The sequence below is a fragment of the Populus euphratica genome, unplaced genomic scaffold (genome assembly GCF_000495115.2).
Source record: "Populus euphratica unplaced genomic scaffold, PopEup_1.0 scaffold163.1, whole genome shotgun sequence".
In the NCBI taxonomy this organism is placed as follows: Eukaryota; Viridiplantae; Streptophyta; class Magnoliopsida; order Malpighiales; family Salicaceae; genus Populus; species Populus euphratica.
In genome coordinates this window covers 521,892-541,094 of record NW_011499948.1, presented here as the reverse complement: position 1 = coordinate 541,094, position 19,203 = coordinate 521,892, and the positions used below count along the sequence as shown (strand labels likewise).

Here is a 19,203-nt window from a genome sequence, read left to right as displayed (position 1 = left end):
TACTACTACTACTACTACTACTACTACTATTATTGTTGTTGTATTATTGTTATCTATAATTTATACAATTAACCTCCTTGTGGTTCGACCCCAGTTTTATCGGGCTATTTATTACTTCGACACTCCTGCATTTGGGAGAAGACATCAATCTTTTAGTCGTGTAAAAAATTTACCACAAATTAAAAGTATCTTATATTATTAGATATGTTATTATAAAACATGCTTTAGTTAAGGAGTTATTAATACTTCAAGTGCAAAATGATGATATAAAACTTTGATAAAAATATATTTTTAAGTACTAATCACCTCACCAAGATGATTTGCTGATTTTAAAAACTCTATTTCTTTCCCAGTACTAGATCCATCGAAAACACAAATATTTCTTATATGATGACTTGAGGAACCTACCATTTCTATATACTTCTATACCTATTGAATGTATGGGTTGAGTAGAAATGAAGGGAAATAAGAGAAGATTTTATAGATGAGAACTTGAAAATGCAATCATACCACCAATATGCTAGCTGGAGTTTCACTCTCTTTATTTATTTATTTATATTATTTTTTATAAAAAAAAACATGTGTATGTACAAGTAGTTGTGATTGTGGCTCACACATTTCCTTCATTTTACGTCCAAGAATGGCTTAAACACCCTCTATGGGTCGATGATAGACTTCCTATCTAGTTTTCTTAAAAACCAACAAACAATGTTTTGTTTAGTCAGATTTCCAAGATTAAGTCGATCATGTTCTTTATGAAAATGGGGTCCTAAGTCATGAAATGTACAAAGCACATCTCCACCAGGATATGTATGAAAAGTCAATAAAAGATTATCTAAAGATTCCTTATGTTTTAAAATAAATCATGACTTTTGACAATTTTCACAAGCCTTGTAGAGTGCATGTGAGTCCTTGAACATGGTGGACTAATAAAATCTATTTTGAAAGATTTTTACAACTGTCTTTTTTAACAAGAATGACTCCTACATATTTCAAAATGACAAAGTTTAATGACATTACTTGCCTCATTGTCGGGAATACATCTTTGAAATATTTGATCAGGATAATATATGAATAAGTAAGGGTTATCCTAATAAAAGTTTTGCATATCGCTCAAAAAATTTCTTTTGTCTTGGGTACTCCAATGAGCTGGAAAATCTCCTGAAACAAGAAAATTGATATTTTTCTCAAATCGAGGCATTGAAATAAGAGAAAGTAAGGATTCGTCAAGAAAGTAATCATCGATTGATATAATGTTGGAAGTCAAATCTATTGTCACTCTTGATAAAAGATCCGCATCAATATTTTCGGTGCCTTTTTTATCCGTGATTTTTTCTTGAGAATAAATCATTTGCAAATCTTCAGATTCATCCAACTTAATTTTACTCACAATAGATTCAAGTTGATCATAAACTAATTCTTCAATATGATCTACTTCTTATAAATCATTATCATCTCTAGGTTGTTTGCAAATGTTAAAAATATTCATCTCCAATGTCATATTTCTAAAAGATAGCTTCATTAGTCCATTCCTACAATTAATTAATGTATTAGAAGTTGCAAGAAATGGACGTCCTAAAATAACAGGAAATGAATTACATGCTTCAATAGGTTGTGTGTCGAAAACGATAAAATCCATAGGATAAATGAATTTATTAACTTGTACTAACATATCTTCAACTATTTCTCTAGGCACTTTTATAGATTTATTAACAAGTACAAAAGTTGGTTTTAACTCACCTAGATTAAGACTTTAAAAAACTGAATATGGAAGTAAATTCACACTAGCTCCAAGATTAAGTAAAGTTCTTTTAATTTTATTTTCTCCAATAAAGTAAGAAATTATTGGACAATCAGGGTCTTTATATTCCAAAGCATTATTGTTCTGAAGAATGACACTTGTTCGGTTAAAAAGGCTTTCTTTTTCACATTCAGTTTTTTCTTTACAACGTATAGATCGTTCAAAAATTTAGTATAAGAAGGAACATGTTTAATAGCATCCAGTAAAGATATATTGATCCTTACCTGTTTGAAAGTTTCAAAAATTTCAGAGTTGTGATTGACTTTCCTTTGTTTGGTCATGGCATGAGAAAATGGAAGTGCTGGTAAGAAATCAGTCTTTTCTTTGCAACATTCAAATTCAGCTCCTTCCTTACCCCCAGAGATTGACTCATTATTTTTCTTATAAGGTTCAAGAGTGGGTTTTTCGATAACCTTACCACTATGAAGAGTAATGACTGATGTGACTTGATCTATGTGTTAGCTTCCAGAACTACTTGCATTTGCATTGTATTGCCCCTTGGAATTTTATTATAGTTAAGATGGAAACTTACCTTTCTCTTGAAAACTGAGAGCAGATGTTAATTTTACAAGAGTATCTTTAAAATCTGTCATGCTTTGAGCAAGTTGAGTATTGATTGTCTCTTTCTTTTCAATGAATGCATGCAATATTTTTTCAAGATTTCTTATAGGAGATTGAGCATAAAAGGTGCATATCCATGAGAATTTTAGAAACTATGGTGTGCTTGAAATGATGGTTGTGAAGTTTGTGCATTGTTATTATCACTCTTCCAACTGAAATTTAGGTGATTTCTCCAACCAAGGTTGTATGTTTGCGAGTATAGGTTATGATTGGGCTTTTAAAAATTGTTTAAAGCATGAGCTTGTTCATAGAGACATTCCTTAAAAGAAGGCAAAGTTGGACAATCATTGGCTGAGTGTTCATTTGTTTCATAGATTTGACACACAATGTCTTAAACAAATTTTAATTGACCACTCTTTTTTAATTCTAGTACCTCAACTTTTCTAGCTAAAGAAGCATACTTGGGTTGGAGGCCATGATCTTCCCTAAGGTTATACATACCTCCACTAGGTGTATGAGGTTGAGTTTTACCCGGTGCATCATAAGTACTAAAGTGTCCCAATTTTGAACATTTTCAGCTAACAAGTTTAAGTGCTTCATTGCTTCATCAGGGTCTTTATCTTCAAAAGTTCCATTGCACATCAATTCAACCATTTCCCTATTGATTTGATGACTAATTGATGAGTGGGTGACCAACTCTTGACTTGGTGACAATCCTTATCTTCTATTATCTGAATAAAATGTCATTGATAACGTTGTAATTTGAATCAAACATCTACATGAAAGTTCTAGAAAATTATCTCAACTTTCTAGAAAAACAAATTGAGGTCATTTGGACTTTTAGAATTGAAGATATGGGCTGAACACTTAATAGTATTTGGGCTACAGGACATATTTAAACTTCTTCATTATTACTACAATTTGGACTTGAAAAAGGTCTTTTTAAAACCAAACCTCTATATAAAAGTTGTAAACTTATATTTTATCTTTTCAACCATATAAAGTAGACCTAAATCCAAGATCTACAGCTCCAAATATGACCCAATTACCGAACAGTGTTCCAGTTTGGACTACATAAGCATCTATTTTCTAAGTTTATCCATCTCTTTGTCCTTTCAATTTCAGTACTTAAACTCATCAATCAATCCTTTCATTTATGTGATAGGCCTATATTTAAGATGTACATTTACCATAAATTAAAGGTACATTATATTATTAGATATGTTATTATAAAACATGTTTTAGTTAAGGAATTATTAATACTTCAAGTGCAAAATGATAATATAAAATCTTGATAAAAATATATTTTTAAGTATTAATAAAGAACCAATAATCTTGAGTTTGGCAGGGCTGAAAAACCCAAGGATTTGGTCTACGCTTAAGCCACACCTAAAATTCATGGGTGAGGCACCCTTTCCAGCTCTAAGTTTTGGGTATGGAAAGGGATGCTTGATTCAAATTAATAATAATAATAAAATTTTTATTCTCCTAAAATAATTTATTTTTTAATATAAAAAAATATATAGGTGTCTTGCAATGTTGTGTATCAACACTTTATTTATCCCTCGACCAATTCTCTTAAAATAATTAAGAGAAGAAAAAGAAATATGAAGAACTCTTTTTTTTTTTTTATGGATAAACTACAATCCAACACTATAAAAAGGAAGGGGTTGATTGCTTATAATTACCAAAATGCCACTCATTAATTGTTTATGTGTTAGTTTTATCAAATCAATATTCGTAAGTATTTTTCATGAACCATAAATTTTTAATATTTCTTCTTGGTTTCCTACTAAAATTTTTCATCACCGTTCATAATAAAGATTTTTCTAAATCTTATTATGAATTTTTTTATTTAAATTTTCTCCATTCAGCACAAATTTACCCTAACTATCGATATTTTCATACACAAATTTATTCTTTAATTTATTTAGGACTTTCACACCAACTTACTAAGACTTTTCATTTCCAATCACAATTCCATCATAATTTAAGAATTAGATGACTATATACTCGATAGTCAATATTATTCCAATGTAAATTCATGCATTCATTTATTTAGAGTTTTATTATATTTTCTAAGGATTTTCTCCCTTATTGGAAAAAATATTTTCCTTAAATAATTATTTTACTAGGGATTTTAAATGATTTTTTATTGGTTGACATTTTGCTTACCGATTTGTTATTTTATTACATCCAAGATTTAAATTAATTTAATTGGGATTTTTATCCCAAATCATAACAAATTTTTCTCTTAATTCACTATTTTTCAATTGAAAATTACCTTATTAAACACTATTTTACCGATGTTTAGGTTAAGGGTATATATACATTAATAAAAAAATTTATGTGGATAAAAAAAAATTAAATAACTATATATTTTTAAATTTAATACTAATATTAATGAATTTATTAAGATCTAATTTTTTATGTTTTAAATTTTTTTTAATCCTATTTAGCATAGTGTAAATATCCAATCTAATTGCAAAAAAACCTAAAAAGACTCAGCTTTTTCATGTAGCATGTGAAAAGAATTATTATGGATTTAAGCAATGTAATAATCCCCCCCTTGCTCTTAACAAGGGATACAAATGTTATTTGTAGATTGAGTACAGACAATTTTGTTATTTAACTTTGAAAATGCATAGTAAATATATCGTTTTGCCCTTGAAACTTGGAAAAAAAATAGTTTTTTATTATGGGTTTTGTTGTCCTTTTCTTTTTATTTACACAATGAAATAACATACTCTTGCGTGCTTAAAAAATGACATTACAGAGAGGAGTTTATTTGTATTAATATTTGTTTTTGCATAATAAAATCACATATTTAACCTTTAACTTTTAAAAATTTAAAAATAACTTTGGGGAACATTTTTGTTTTTGTCTTATGGGTTTTTTTTTGTAATAATAATATGCCATTGGACTTTTTTTTTTGTAATTTGACTTATTAAAATATTAATAAATTAGTAAAATATGCTAACAGGTGTCACACACATATCAATGTATCAAAGTCCTCTATACTATTACAAAGGCACGTGAGGATACTTTTGGTGGTCAAAAAACCAAATCACCAATTTATCTGATGCATAATTTGTGATGCAACTGCTTGGGCAGCGTATTTGGCAAGGCAGACAGCGATTTAGCAATAATGAGTTTTTTTTATCCTACCCCTATTTTCTCTTTTTTATGCCTTGTATTCATGATACATTTTTAAAAATTCAGTTGTGCCCTCCACTTTGTATTTGTTTTAGGTTTGATTCTTAATTTTTTTTATTTTTTTATTTTAATGCTTTTTAAAGTTTTTTTTTTCAATTTCATCCCTCCACATTTAATTTGATTTAATTTTTGTATTAAATATAGTATTTAGTCTTTTCATTTATACTTGAGAATTTTGCTTTTAGAATCTATTTATTCTAAAAAAATATTTGGTCCTCATTTTTTTTCATGCTCCATTTCAATTTCAATTCAGTTTTTTATTTTATTTTATCTTTTAGAATCTTAATTCATTTCTTTTAATTTTTGGTCCTTATTTTTTTCATTGCTCTTTTTTTATCCTTTTATTGATTGATTTATTTATTTTGTTTTTAATTTAATATGTGATTAGTTTCTTTCAATTATTTTTTGTTCAAGATTTAGTCCTCATTGTTATTTTTTATAATTGAGAACTTTGCTTTGCAATTTTTTCATGTTTTCCTTTTACATGATATTCTCAGTTTCATAACACAGTCCATCAATTTCAATGATTTACATGGTTTGAGTTTGGTCATTTTTTTTAAAAGATTCTTTTTAGAATTTGTTTTTTATTTTCATAATTTGACATTGACTTATTGGACCTTAAACTTTTAGAATTTTTTTATCCCCATTTTATATCTCGGGTTGTAAGTTAGTTGGGTTAATATAGGTTGATTCAGTTTTTTTAAATTAATTTTTTTATTTGGTTTTATAATTTGCTATTAAATTATTGACCCTTGAGTATTGTCATTTTTTTCCACCTTCTTTTATATGGGGTTATCTGGGTGCATTATAGTCAAGCATCTCAAGATCCTTTTCTTGAGTGGCATGTGCGATATTTTATTTTTTTTCCTTTTCTTTTTCTCTTAGTTAATTTTTGTGTTGATCTTAGAAAAAAATCAAATCAACCCTTAAGGCTTGTTGCACTTAAAATTTCATCCTTATTCTTTTCACTATAATTTTTACAATTTAAAATAATTTATAAAATTAAGAAGTTTTTCAATTCCATTATTGTTCTCTTGATTGCAATTTTTTTTATTAAGAATACTTTATTCAATTAAGATTTGTTTTCAATTTCATCCCAATAAATATTTCCACCTATTTTGTTTCTATTTTTTTGTTTGCTATTTTTTAATGTTTTTGCAATTTTTTTGGCAAATTTATCATTCTTTTTTTTTCCTATCAAATCTAATTATTTTTTTATTATTGTATTTTTTTTACCTTGCGAGATTTTCTTAATTTAGTATCTTAGTTGAGTTCGGGTCTAGAATTTAACAATTTACAGGTTTAATAAATTGACTCTGGTTTATGAAATTGACATGAACATGAGTTTCTGTTGTTTTTTTCTCTTTTAAAAGCTTTTTTTTTCCATTCTTTACCATTCTACTATTTTTTATTTGCTTTTTATGAGATTTTTTTGTCAATTTGAAAAGCATAAGTCACCTTGGTTTTAGTTTTTTGTTGCTGTTAAATTTAGCTTTCCTAAAGAAATTTTGTTTTTTAATTAAATTGATTGCAAGGTTGAGAGTTTAACCTTGGTTCACAGAAGTCGCATCGTCTTAATATTTTTTCTATGATGAAAAACAATTGTTTGCCTAAATTTTTTTTTTTTGCATCCCTTAGCATTTAATATGAGGCAATACTTAAAGAAATTTTGTTTTTAAAATTTTTTTTTTGGAAATTGATATTTTAATTTTTTATTAAATTATTCCATATTATATCTTGAATCATGAATTCACCATGTTCATCAAGTTTAACTCAACCCTTTTTTTTATTGATTTTTAATATTTTTGAATATCAAGTAAATAATCATAAATGCATGAACCCCACTATATGAGAACCTACCTTTATAAAGAATAATGTAGTTACATTTTAAATTATAATGTATTGTGTATGAACAAAATGTACTAAATATATATTTGTTATTCAATACTTTTGTTTAAATGTGTGATGTCTATTAGTATTATAGAAATGCAAACTTATGATTATATACGCATATTATAATGTGAATTTGTAATTATGCAAACGTAATATTAAGTGTATGTGTAAGAATCGCTTTTAATAAAATATGGATTGATGTTTTGTGTATGAATTGTACCTCGATAATGAATGCAAACTGATTTATTAATTTCTAGAATGATATCATGATTAAAAAAAATTTATTACCGTTGAAGGCAAAGACCCTGGCCCTGCAAGAATTTTTTTCTGCAGCCCTATCTTTTATAAATATTTTAAAAATAATTAAAAATTTAACTTAATTTCTCTTAATTTTTAATTTAACCCCTTTTAATTTTTTTTTCCTTGCTCCGTTCTTGGTTGTTAGGGTGATTTTTGTTTAGTGGTCTGACTGTTAAAGTGAAAACATTTAACCAAGTGTAAGTAAAAAACAGGAGAAATTATAACTCTTTTAATATAGCCAAATACCTAGTTATTTAATTAGTGATGCTTATAAATGGATTAACAAGATTTTTACTATCCTCGTCTATTATCTAGCCAAACCACAGAACAAAAACAAGCTTAGCAGAATCAATAGGGAAATAAGACCCTCTTTAGTTTAAAATGACTTAAGAAATGTAGGATAAGTAGAAGATAAAATATCACTTTCTTTAATATAATTTTATTTATTTCATGGAAATGAGACATTGCCTCTCTTTGTAAATCCAAAGCTGCTTCGGCAGCTGATCGGAGTTGAAAATATTGTGAGGTGTGGAGCTGGCTGGCGGCTTGAAAACAATTTACTTATATTTTTTGACAACGAAAAAAATGATAAACTCGTTGTGGGCCACCTATCTATTAATTAAATAAAAAGGAGAGGAAGAAATTCTGTACCTGCCGCCCTTGGCTGCACTCTATATTAGGATCGGGGCAGGGCAGGATATTTTCTTCAATCATTTCACATCTTTTCTTGGATCTGTTTTTTCTTACGTCAACAAGTCATCCTGTCTTCTCAGATACCACCAGGCTTTCAAATCGCTCGGTAATTTTTCTATAATTTTGTTAGAAACTTGTGTCCTTTTATTTCGAGTTATTTGATTATTGGTGACCTGCTTGGGTTCGAATCATTTGCTTCTTTTTTTTTTTTTTGACAATTAGTTTTTCTATTTTTGTTCTTCGTTTTTGATATTGGGCGGTGTCTGATCTAGTGATTGATGTTCGCACCGAAATCATTGGAGACTTCTGTTTTCATCACAAGTACCACCCAAACTAATTTAGATGCCGCCACTATCTGCACCTCCTCCAACTAATGACATGACTCTATGCAAGTGCTTAAGGCTACGCACCGCACCCTTTTCGAAAGGATTTGCAATTCTGTGAATACAAAGATGAATGATTGATTATGTTTTTTCTGGGTATTAGGTGTCTGATGAAATTCCTAGCTGAGATGTTGTTAAACTTCATTGTTCATTTTTATCACTAACCAGGAGACTGTGAAGTTGCGGGAACTTCTATCATTCATACTAGAAACTAGAATGCTTGTTTATATATTAAAGAGTGTTTTTCTAAGTTTCTGTTTTAGTTTTTAGTGACAGCTTTTAGAGGGTCGGAGTTTGAAAACTGAAAAAATTTGGATTTTTTTTTATTTACTTTGAATGAATATATTTATGGTGTTTTTAAATTATTTTAATATACTGATTTTAAAAATAATTTTTAAAAAATAAAAAAATTATTATCATATTTTTCTAAATAAAAATCATTTAAAAACAAAATAACTACACTTTCGAACACCCTTTTAATCACCACGAAAAGCAAATAACTGTAGAGGATTGTCCCCGCGACAAACGCTCGTGTCTTGTGTTTTGTATCTGGAGGGATGTACCCACGGCAAACACAAAAGCCTTAGAAAAACATATTCTTAATTATCTTTATGTTTCTCTTAATGATGCTTTTATTGATGGTTTTTCTCCATTCCAGCTTACTGGTTTTTCTCCTTTGCAGCTGTGGCTCTTGTGGATACCCCTTGAATTTAACATCTTTTAGTCGAATCACTTGCTGTCAAGAATCTAGAAAGAAGGTTTATATCTCCTTCATTTCTGTTGATCGTAGTCAATTCACACAGGTTGATGAGGTAAACTATCTTCTTGTGTCCCGGGTCATTATCGTACAAAAACTAACTTCTTTATCGTAAATGTGGGGCTCATGTAGGCTGTGGATATGGCGATTCACCTGCTCTATGTAGTTTTGAATCTCCCAACTCATCTAGCTCAGCTTATAAAAAAAATACCGTAAAGATCGGGGTTCTACAGCCTTCAGAAGAGTTCTAACAAAGTTATCATGGAAGAGCCTTTGAGTTATACTCTTACCTCTATCATGCTCCTACCCGATGATTGCCTGTCTATTGTTTTTCAGTTTCTTGTCTGTAGCTCTGATCGTGAATCGTTTGGTTTGACTTGTCATCGCTGGCTTAATATTCAAAACACACATCGTCGGTCCTTACAGTTTCATAGCTCATTGGCCCTCCCCAACGTTTCTTCGTTATCTCAAAGGGGGCTTGTTGTTAGTGCCTACCATCTCCATAGGCTGCTCGCCCGTTTTCAGCATTTACACTATTTGTCCCTCTCTGGTTGCTCGGAGCTGCCTGATTCATGCTTAACCTTTTTGCAATCCTATCCTTCAAAGCTGCTTCATCTTAACCTGGACTGTTGTTTTGGAATCACTGACAATGGACTTTCACTGGTTGCCGCTGGTTGCTCCTCCCTAGAGGCTATTAGTCTATATCGATGCAATATTACTGATGCTGGGTTAAAAACTTTAGCTAATGGTTGCTCAACCTTGAAGCACATAAATCTCTCATACTGCTCACTTGTTTCTGACGGTGGGCTGAGAGCTCTTTCTCAATCTTGCTGTCATCTGGAGGCAGTTAAGATATCACATTGCAGCGGAGTGAATGGTACAGGGTTTAAAGGGTGTTCACCGACTTTAACTCATATGGATGCTGATTCTTGTAACCTTGAGCCAGAAGGCATTATGGGGATTGTAAGTGGAGGTGGTCTTGAGTATTTGAATGTTTCTCGTGTAAACTGGTGGCGTAGTGGAGACACATTGGCAGTGATAGGTGCAGGTTTTGCCACAAGGCTTAAGATTCTCAATCTTTGGCTGTGCAGGACTGTTGGTGATGAGTCCATTGCGGCAATAGCACAGGGGTGCCCATTGCTTCAAGAATGGAATGTGGCATTGTGTCATGGGGTCAGAATTGCAGGATGGCAATCTATTGGGATCAATTGCAATAAATTGGAGAAACTTCATGTCAATCGTTGTCGAAATCTGTGTGATCTTGGGTTGCAAGCTTTGAGAGAGGGGTGCAAAAGGCTCTTGGTTTTGTACATTGGACGCACTTGGAAATTATCTGCTACCGCAATAGAGTTGTTTAAATTATGTAGAGGTAATGTTGAGATCAGTGAAGAAGAGATAATGTTTATCGGGCCAAGTAACTAGATGATGGCGGTGAAAAAAATCATTCGAACCCTCTGACAGAGATCAAACACTCAGGAAATATCCCATGATGCATGCCAGTTGTTAACTAGGAACAATTTTCCGATTAGGTCCATAAGTTTGCTTTAGTTATGATTGGCTTTTAACATCGTGTTGCTACAAGCATCTTGTAGTAGTATAAATTTGGTTGTTAACGACAGAGAATATCAATGTGCTACTTCTGCGGTGACTTTCAGTTCTTTTAGAGAATGAATTCAAGAGAAAACAAGAACTGTCACGCACATGTTTGTGTCCCTTGGCAGCGGGAGGAAGGAGATCAGCTCGTCTGGTATTTGTATTCGCTTTATTGATAATATTTTAAGTTTTATGTTTATTGTCAAAAACTTAGTAAAATAATCCAAGGCAGCGTATATTTTCGACAAAGAAAATTCATAGTTTTGCGAGAAATGGAGTACGGAGGTATAGGTTTCCAAGCATCTATAACAAGAATTATTTAGAGTATAAATAATTTTATTATAAATTTTACTATTTAATAGAGACATGATAAAACTGTAGGTACGCTTCCTAAGGCTACAAACACCTGATACTTGGACTGTCAAGTCTAGGCATTGAGTTGACCATGTATTCCTGATTATGTACTAGGTTGTAAATACCTGGTACTTGGGCTGACCGATGCCCTAATATATACACCTGGCGAGAGGTTTGCCTAACCTTGGGTGCTAAGGGCAGACCTATTCACTTGGCTGCTGATATGATTAAAAGATTGATATCTTCTTCTAAGTGCAGAAATGTCAAAGTAATAAATAACTCAGTAAGACCAGAATCAAACCATAAGAGGTTAATTGTATAAATTATAAACAATAATACTACTACGACAACAACAATGAAGAAGAAGAAGAAGAAGAAGTTGATGAGAACTTTGAGATGATAAAATTAATGTGAGTATTAAACAATGATAAAAATAAATATCAAGGTTAGAAAATCCACTAATGCTATTTCAAACAAGTATAATATAAATTTTTTTTATTACCTAACTGGAAACCACACACAAAGGAGGTTCCAATCGGATTATAAATGGTTAACATGATTACATTAATTATCTTATTTGAATAATGTTAATAATTATAAATATTGTCAGACATTCATGATTATAACTTATGTTAGCAACAAATCAAATTCTTTTTATAGCACAAGTATTGGTTACACCATACGGTTGGCCTATGAAAGTGCGAAGTATTTATTGTACCAAGTATAACACAATATAAATCTAGATTAACCATTTAACAAGCAAAGTAATAGGAGTGAATAAGATAACAAATACAAAACATATTAATATCATACGTTAAAATCTATGTTAAGTTTACACTATATTTATTCTTACACTATTAGTGTAAACTTTTCACATTAACATAATAAAATTAACTAAACATAATGAAAGAGAGAAATATAAACAAATAAGATAAGAACATAAATAAGATAAAAGTTAACTAAGTAAAGAAAAGGAAATGAAAGACATAAATAAGATATTAATGAAAGCAAAACTTAAGCATTACAGAAATAAAAAGAGAAAGTATGAGTATGATCTTGATCTGGAAACCAATATGCTTAAATACATGGCAAATCCCTTCTTTTATAGACCAAAATTTGAAACTATTGATCTGATAAATAATTATTGAGTGGGTGGTCACATCTTGACTTGGTGACAATCCATATCTTCTTGTCTCAATAAAACGTTATTGATAACGTTAGAATTTAAACCAACTTTACTCATGAAAGTTCTAGGAAATTGTCTCAGCTTTCCTGGAAAAAAAAAATGAGGTCATTTAGACTTCTAAAACTCGAGATATAAGCTAAACATTGAACAGTGTCTAAGTTGTAAGACAGATTCAGACTTCTATGTTATTGCTAATATTTGAACTATCAAACAGCAGAATTGAGTCTTGCCTTCTGCATGAAAATTTCAGGCCTATGTCTTAGTTTTCCATTCATATAAAGCATACTTAAATCTGAGATCTTAGCTCTAGATATGACTCAATTACCAAATAGTGTTCCAGTTTGGACTGCACCAGCATCTTTTTTCTAAGTTTGGCCCTCTTTTTGTCCCTTCAATTTCAATACCTCAATTCATCAATCAATCTTTTCATTTATGTGATAGACTTTCATTTAAGATGAACATTTACCATAAATTAAAGTTATCTTATGGTATTAGACTTGTTATTATAAAATATACTTTAGTTAAAGAGTTATTGATACTTCAAGTATAAAATGATGATATAAAACATTGATAAAAATACACTTTTAAGTACTAATCAGGTGCAGCCCCAAGGCGAGCAGGTCTACAGAGCTGCCAAAAAACATATGATACATATGATAAAATTGTAGACTTTTCCAACATGAGAAATGAAACAATATGATTTGCAATTGTAAAATGATATTGTTAACTCTCATAATATGATTTGTTAAATAACAAAATAATGGATACATCTCCAATAAAAAAAAATATAAAAATTTCAATAAAATATATATATGAAAATCCCTGGTGAAACAAGATAATCTTCATATAATGACCAAATAAATTTGTTAAGAATCCATATTAGTGGGAATGTTGCAAGTAGACCAATGTTTGGCGAGAGTTAGTGATTAGTACTTAAAAGTGCATTTTTATCAAGGTTTTATATCATCATTTTGCACTTGAAGTATGAATAACTCCTTAACTAAAGCATGTTTTATAATAATATATCTAATAATATAGATACCTTTAATTTGTGGTAAATATTCATTTTAAATACAGGCTCCTTTAATTTATGGTAAATGTTCATTTTAAATATAGTTCTATCACATAAATGAAAGGATTGATTGATGAATTTAAGAACTGAAATTGAAAGGATAAAGAGATGGTCAAACTTAGAAAAGAGATGTCGGTGCAATCCAAACTGGAACACTGTTCGGTAATTGGGTCATATCTGGAGCTATAGATCTCAGATTTAGGTCTACTTTATATGAAGGGAAAGGTAAGACATAGGCCTACAACTTTCATATGAGTCCAAGATCTAAAAAGGTCATTTTCAAGTCTAAATTGTTGCAACAACAAAGAAGCACGAATGTGTCCTCTAGCCCGAGCACTGTTCAGTATTTTAGCCATATCTCGAGTTCTAGAATTCGAAATGAGCTGCATTTTTTCAACAAGAAAGCTGAGACAATTGCCTATAACTTTTATGTTTTCGAGTGGCTCCAATTTGACATTATGAATGACGTTTTGGGCAGACAAGAGAAGATAAGAATTGTCACCAAGTCAAGAGTTGGCCACCTACTCATCAATTAGTCATCAAATCAATAGTTCCCAGTTTTGGCCTATAAAAGAAGGCATTTGCCATGCATTTAGACATCTTAGTTTCCAGATCAAGATTATGCCCTTGCTTTCTCTCTTTGTATTTTTTGTAATGTTTATGCTTTGCTTTCATTAATATCAAGTTTATGCCTTTCATTTCCTTTCATTTACTTAGTTAACTCTTATCTTATTTATGTTCTTATTTTGTTTATTTTTTTTTTCTTTCATTATGTTTAGCTAAGTTTATTATGTCAAGGTGAAAAGGTTACACTAATGGTGTAAGAATAAGTATAGTGTAAACTTAATATGGACTTTAATGTTTGATACTAACATGTTTTGTATTTGTTATCTTGTTCACTCTTTAATACTTTGCTTGTTAAATGACCAATCTTGATTTATGTTGTATAACAATTGGTACAACAAATGCTTGGCACTTTCATAGCCCATACTGTATGGTATAACCGACACCTGAGCTATGAAAGGAACTTAATTTGTTGTTAACATAAGTTATAATCATGAATGCTTGATGAAATTTACAAGTATTAGCATTAATTGAATAAGATGACTAATGTAATCATGTTAACAATCTATAATCTGATTGGAACCTCCTTTGTGTATGGTTTCCAATTGAATAATAAGAGTTTATACTATACTTGTTTGACATACCATCAGTGAAACCTCTAACCTTGACATTTATTATTATCATTGTTTAATCGTTACATTAATATTCCATCTCAAAGTTCTCATCATCTTTTTCTTCTTCTCCTTCTTTTTCTTTATTATTATTATTATTATTATTATTATTATTATTATTGATTATTATTGTTGTTGTTGTTATTACTATTATTATTGTTGTTATTGTTGTTGTTGTATTATTGCTATTTACAATTTATACAATTAATCTCCCTGTGGTTCGACCCCGGTCTTGTCGGGTTATTTATTACTTCGACACTCCTGCACTTGGGAGAAGACATCAATTTTTTAGTCGTGTCAAGTTTTTGGCGTCGTTGCCGGGGAGGTAAGTTTTGTATAAAGTATAATATTTATTTTATTTTCTCCTTTCACTTTTCTTGTATATAACTTTGTTTCTTTTCTCTTGTTTCTTCTTCTTTTGTTTTTTTTTTTCCTTTTATTCTATTCATATACGTGCATAAGAGTGTGGTCACGTACATCAAGTGGTAGACTTTGTAGGGTATCCTCATCATTTTCAAAAAATATGGCCGAAGAAGATAATCAATCACTTCATAATGAGAATAACCGTGCTAGAACACTTAGATACCACATGAATCCCACAAGAACAAATGCACCATCATGCATAATTTTTCCTCCCCATGCATCTCATTTTAATTTTAAACCAGGTATTATTCAAATTTTACCTTCTTTTCATGACTTAGAATTAGAAAATCCATACTTGCATTTAAGGGAATTTGGGGAGGTCTTCAACACATATAATAATTTAAATTGTAGCATGAACACCATCAAATTAAAGCTTTTTCCTTTTTCATTAAAAGATAAAGCTAAAACATGGCTATAAAATTTGAGACCAGGATCCATTCATGCTTGGGATGAAATGCAACAACAGTTTTTAAAGAAGTTTTTCCCATCTCATCGAACAAACTCTTTCAAAAGACAAATCACCATTTTCACTCAAAAACCAGGAGAAACATTTTACCAATGTTGGGATAGGTATCGAGACTTACTTAGTACTTGCCCTCATCATGGTTTTGAAACATGGAGATTGGTTTCACATTTTTATGAAGGGTTAACACCTAGAGATAGGCAAATGGTTGAATTGATGTGCAATGGAACTTTTGAAGATAAAGACCCTGATGAAGCAATGGAGTACTTAGACTTGTTATCTGAAAATGCTCAAAATTAGGACACTGCGGGTACTTATGAGGCACCAAGTAAAACTCAACCCCATACATCTAGTGGAGGTATATACAACCTTAGGGAAGATCATGACCTCCAAACCAAGTTTGCATCTTTAGCTAGAAAAGTTGAGGCACTAGAATTGAAAAAAAGTGGTCAATTAAAATCTATTGAGAACATTGTGTGTCAAATATGTGAAACAAATGAACATTCAACCAATAACTGTCCAACCTTGCCTTCTTTTAAGGAATGTCTCCATGAACAAGCCCATGCTTTAAACAGTTTCCAAAGGCCCAACCATAACCCATACTCGCAAACATACAACCCTGGGTGGAGAAATCACCCAAATTTCAGTTGGAAGAGTGATAATAACAATGCACAAACTTCACAACCACTGTTTCAAGCACACCATAATTTTTAAAATTCTCATGGATATGCACTTTCTTATGCTCCACCTCCTAGAATAAATCTTAAGGAAACATTGCATGCATTCATTGAAAAGCAAGAGACAATCAATACTCAACTTGCTCAAAACATGATAGATTTTAAAGATACTCTTGCAAAATTGACATCTACTCTCAGTTTCCAAGAGAAAGGTAAGTTTCCATCTCAACCACAACAAAATCCCAAGGGGCAATACAATGCAAATGCTAGTTCCGAAAGCCAACATATGGATCAAGTCAAATCAGTCACTACTCTTCGCAGTGGTAAGGTTATTGAAAAACCCACTCTTGAACCTTATGAGAAAGATGATGAGTTAATCTCTGAGGGTAAGGAAGGGGTTGAATCTGAAAATTGTAAAGAAACGACTGATTTCCCACCAGCACTTCCATTTCCTCATGCCATGACCAAATAAAGAAAAGTCAATCACAACTCTGAAATTTTTGAAACTTTCAAACAGTTAAGAATTAATATACCTTTGCTGGATGCTATTAAACAGATTCCTTCCTATGCTAAATTTTTGAAAGATTTATGCACTATGAAGAGGAAACTGAATGTGAAAAAGAAAGCCTTTTTAGCTGAACAAGTAAGTGTTATTCTTCAGAACAATAATGCTTTGAAATATAAAGACCCTGGTTGTCCTACAATTTCTTGCTTTATTGGAGAACATAAAATTGAAAGAGCTTTACTTGATCTTAGAGCTAGTGTGAATTTACTTCCATATTCAGTTTTTCAAAGTCTCAATCTAGGTGATTTAAAACCAACTTCTATATCTCTTTTACTTGCTGATAGATCTGTAAAAGTGCCTAGAGGAATAATTGAAGATGTGTTAGTACAAGTCGATAAATTCATTTATCTTGTGGATTTTATTGCCTTGGACACATAACTTGTTGAAGCATGTAATTCATTTCCTATTATTTTAGGATGTCCGTTTCTTGCAACTTCTAACGCATTGATTAATTATAGGAATGGACTGATGAAACTATCATTTGGAAACATGACATTGGAGATGAATATTTTCAACATTTACAAACAACCTGGAGAAGATAATGATTTACAAGAAGTAGATCATATTGACGAATTAGTTTATGATCAACTTGAATCTACTTTAAGTGAAAATGAGTTGGATGAATCTGAAGATTTGCAAATGATTTATTCTGAGGAAGAAATCACGGATGAAAAAAGCACTGAAAATATTGATGTGAATTTTTTGTCAACAATGATAACAAATTCGACATTTGATATCACATTAATCGATGATTACTTTCCTAACGAATCCTTACTTTCTCTTAGTCCAATGCCTTGGTATGATAAAAATATCAATTTTCTTACTTTAGGAGATTTGCCAGCTGATTGGAGTATCCAAGACAAAGAAAAGTTTTTGAACGAAGTGAAGAAATTTTATTGTGATACCCTAACTTATTCAAATATTGTCCTGATCAAATATTTCAAAGATTCATTCCCGACAATGAGGTAAGTAGTGTCATTAAACTTTATCATTCTGAAGCATGTAGAAGTTATTTCTTGTCAAAAAAGACAACTATAAAAATCTTTCAAAATGGATTTTATTGGCCCACCATGTTCAAGGACACACGTGCATTCTGCAAAACTTGTGAAAATTGTTAAAAAGTTTTGTTTTATAATTCTCAACTCTATTCATTCCCTAAAGAGCTAAGATCAAGATGGAATGACACAACTAAAAGATTGATGTCTTCACCCAAGTGCAGGAGTGTCGAAGTAATAAATAACCCGGCAAGACCGGGGTCGAACCACATGGAGGTTAATTGTACAAATTATAAATAACAATAATACAATAACAACAACAACAACAACAACAACAACGATAATAATAGTAACAACAACAACAACAACAACAACGATAATAATAGTAATAACAACAATAACAATAATTACAATAATAGTAGTAGTAGTAGTAGTAGTAGTAGTAGTAATAATAATAATAATAATAATAATAAAAGAAGAAGAAAAAGAAAAAGTTGATGAGAACTTTGAGATGGAAAGATTAACGTAAGGATTAAACAATGATAATAACAAATGTCAAGGTTAGAGGTTCCACTAATAGTATGTCAAACAAGTATAGTATAAACTCTTATTATTCAATTGGAAACCACACACAAAGGAGGTTCCAATCAGATTATAGATTGTTAACATGATTACATTAGTCATCTAATTCGATTAATGCTAGTACTTGTAAATCTCTTCAAGCATTCATGATTATAACTTATGTTAACAACAAATCAAGTTCCTTTCATAGTTCAGGTGTCGGTTATACTATACAGTATGAACTATGAAAGTGTCAAGCATTTGTTGTACCAAGTGTTATACAACATAAATCAAGATTAGTCATTTAACAAGCAAAGTATTAAAGAGTGAACAAGATAACAAATACAAAACATGTTAGTATCAAACATTAAAGTTCATTTTCAGTTTACACTATACTTATTCTTACACCATTAGTGTAACCTTTTCACCTTGACATAATAAACTTATCTAGACATAATGAAAGAAAGAAAAACAA

General features: G+C 30.6%; 1 protein-coding gene across 5 annotated transcripts; it reads left to right on the top strand.

Annotated features, from left to right (window-relative positions):
• Positions 1-8,339: 8,339 nt before the first annotated feature.
• On the top strand, positions 8,340-11,446 carry LOC105137757 (RNI-like superfamily protein). Of its 5 annotated transcripts, none has more exons than XM_011043614.1 (3): positions 8,340-8,570; positions 9,530-11,045; positions 11,086-11,446. In XM_011043614.1, the coding sequence occupies exon 2, from the start codon at positions 9,866-9,868 to the stop codon at positions 11,024-11,026; it is 1,161 nt and encodes a 386-aa protein (XP_011041916.1). In that variant the 5' UTR covers positions 8,340-8,570; positions 9,530-9,865; the 3' UTR covers positions 11,027-11,045; positions 11,086-11,446. The 5 variants fall into 5 exon arrangements, with proteins under 5 accessions (XP_011041916.1, XP_011041919.1, XP_011041918.1 ...); XM_011043617.1 differs by having other exon boundaries at positions 8,341-8,570; positions 9,530-9,605; positions 9,737-11,446; XM_011043616.1 differs by having other exon boundaries at positions 8,341-8,570; positions 9,530-9,659; positions 9,737-11,446.
• Positions 11,447-19,203: the final 7,757 nt, after the last annotated feature.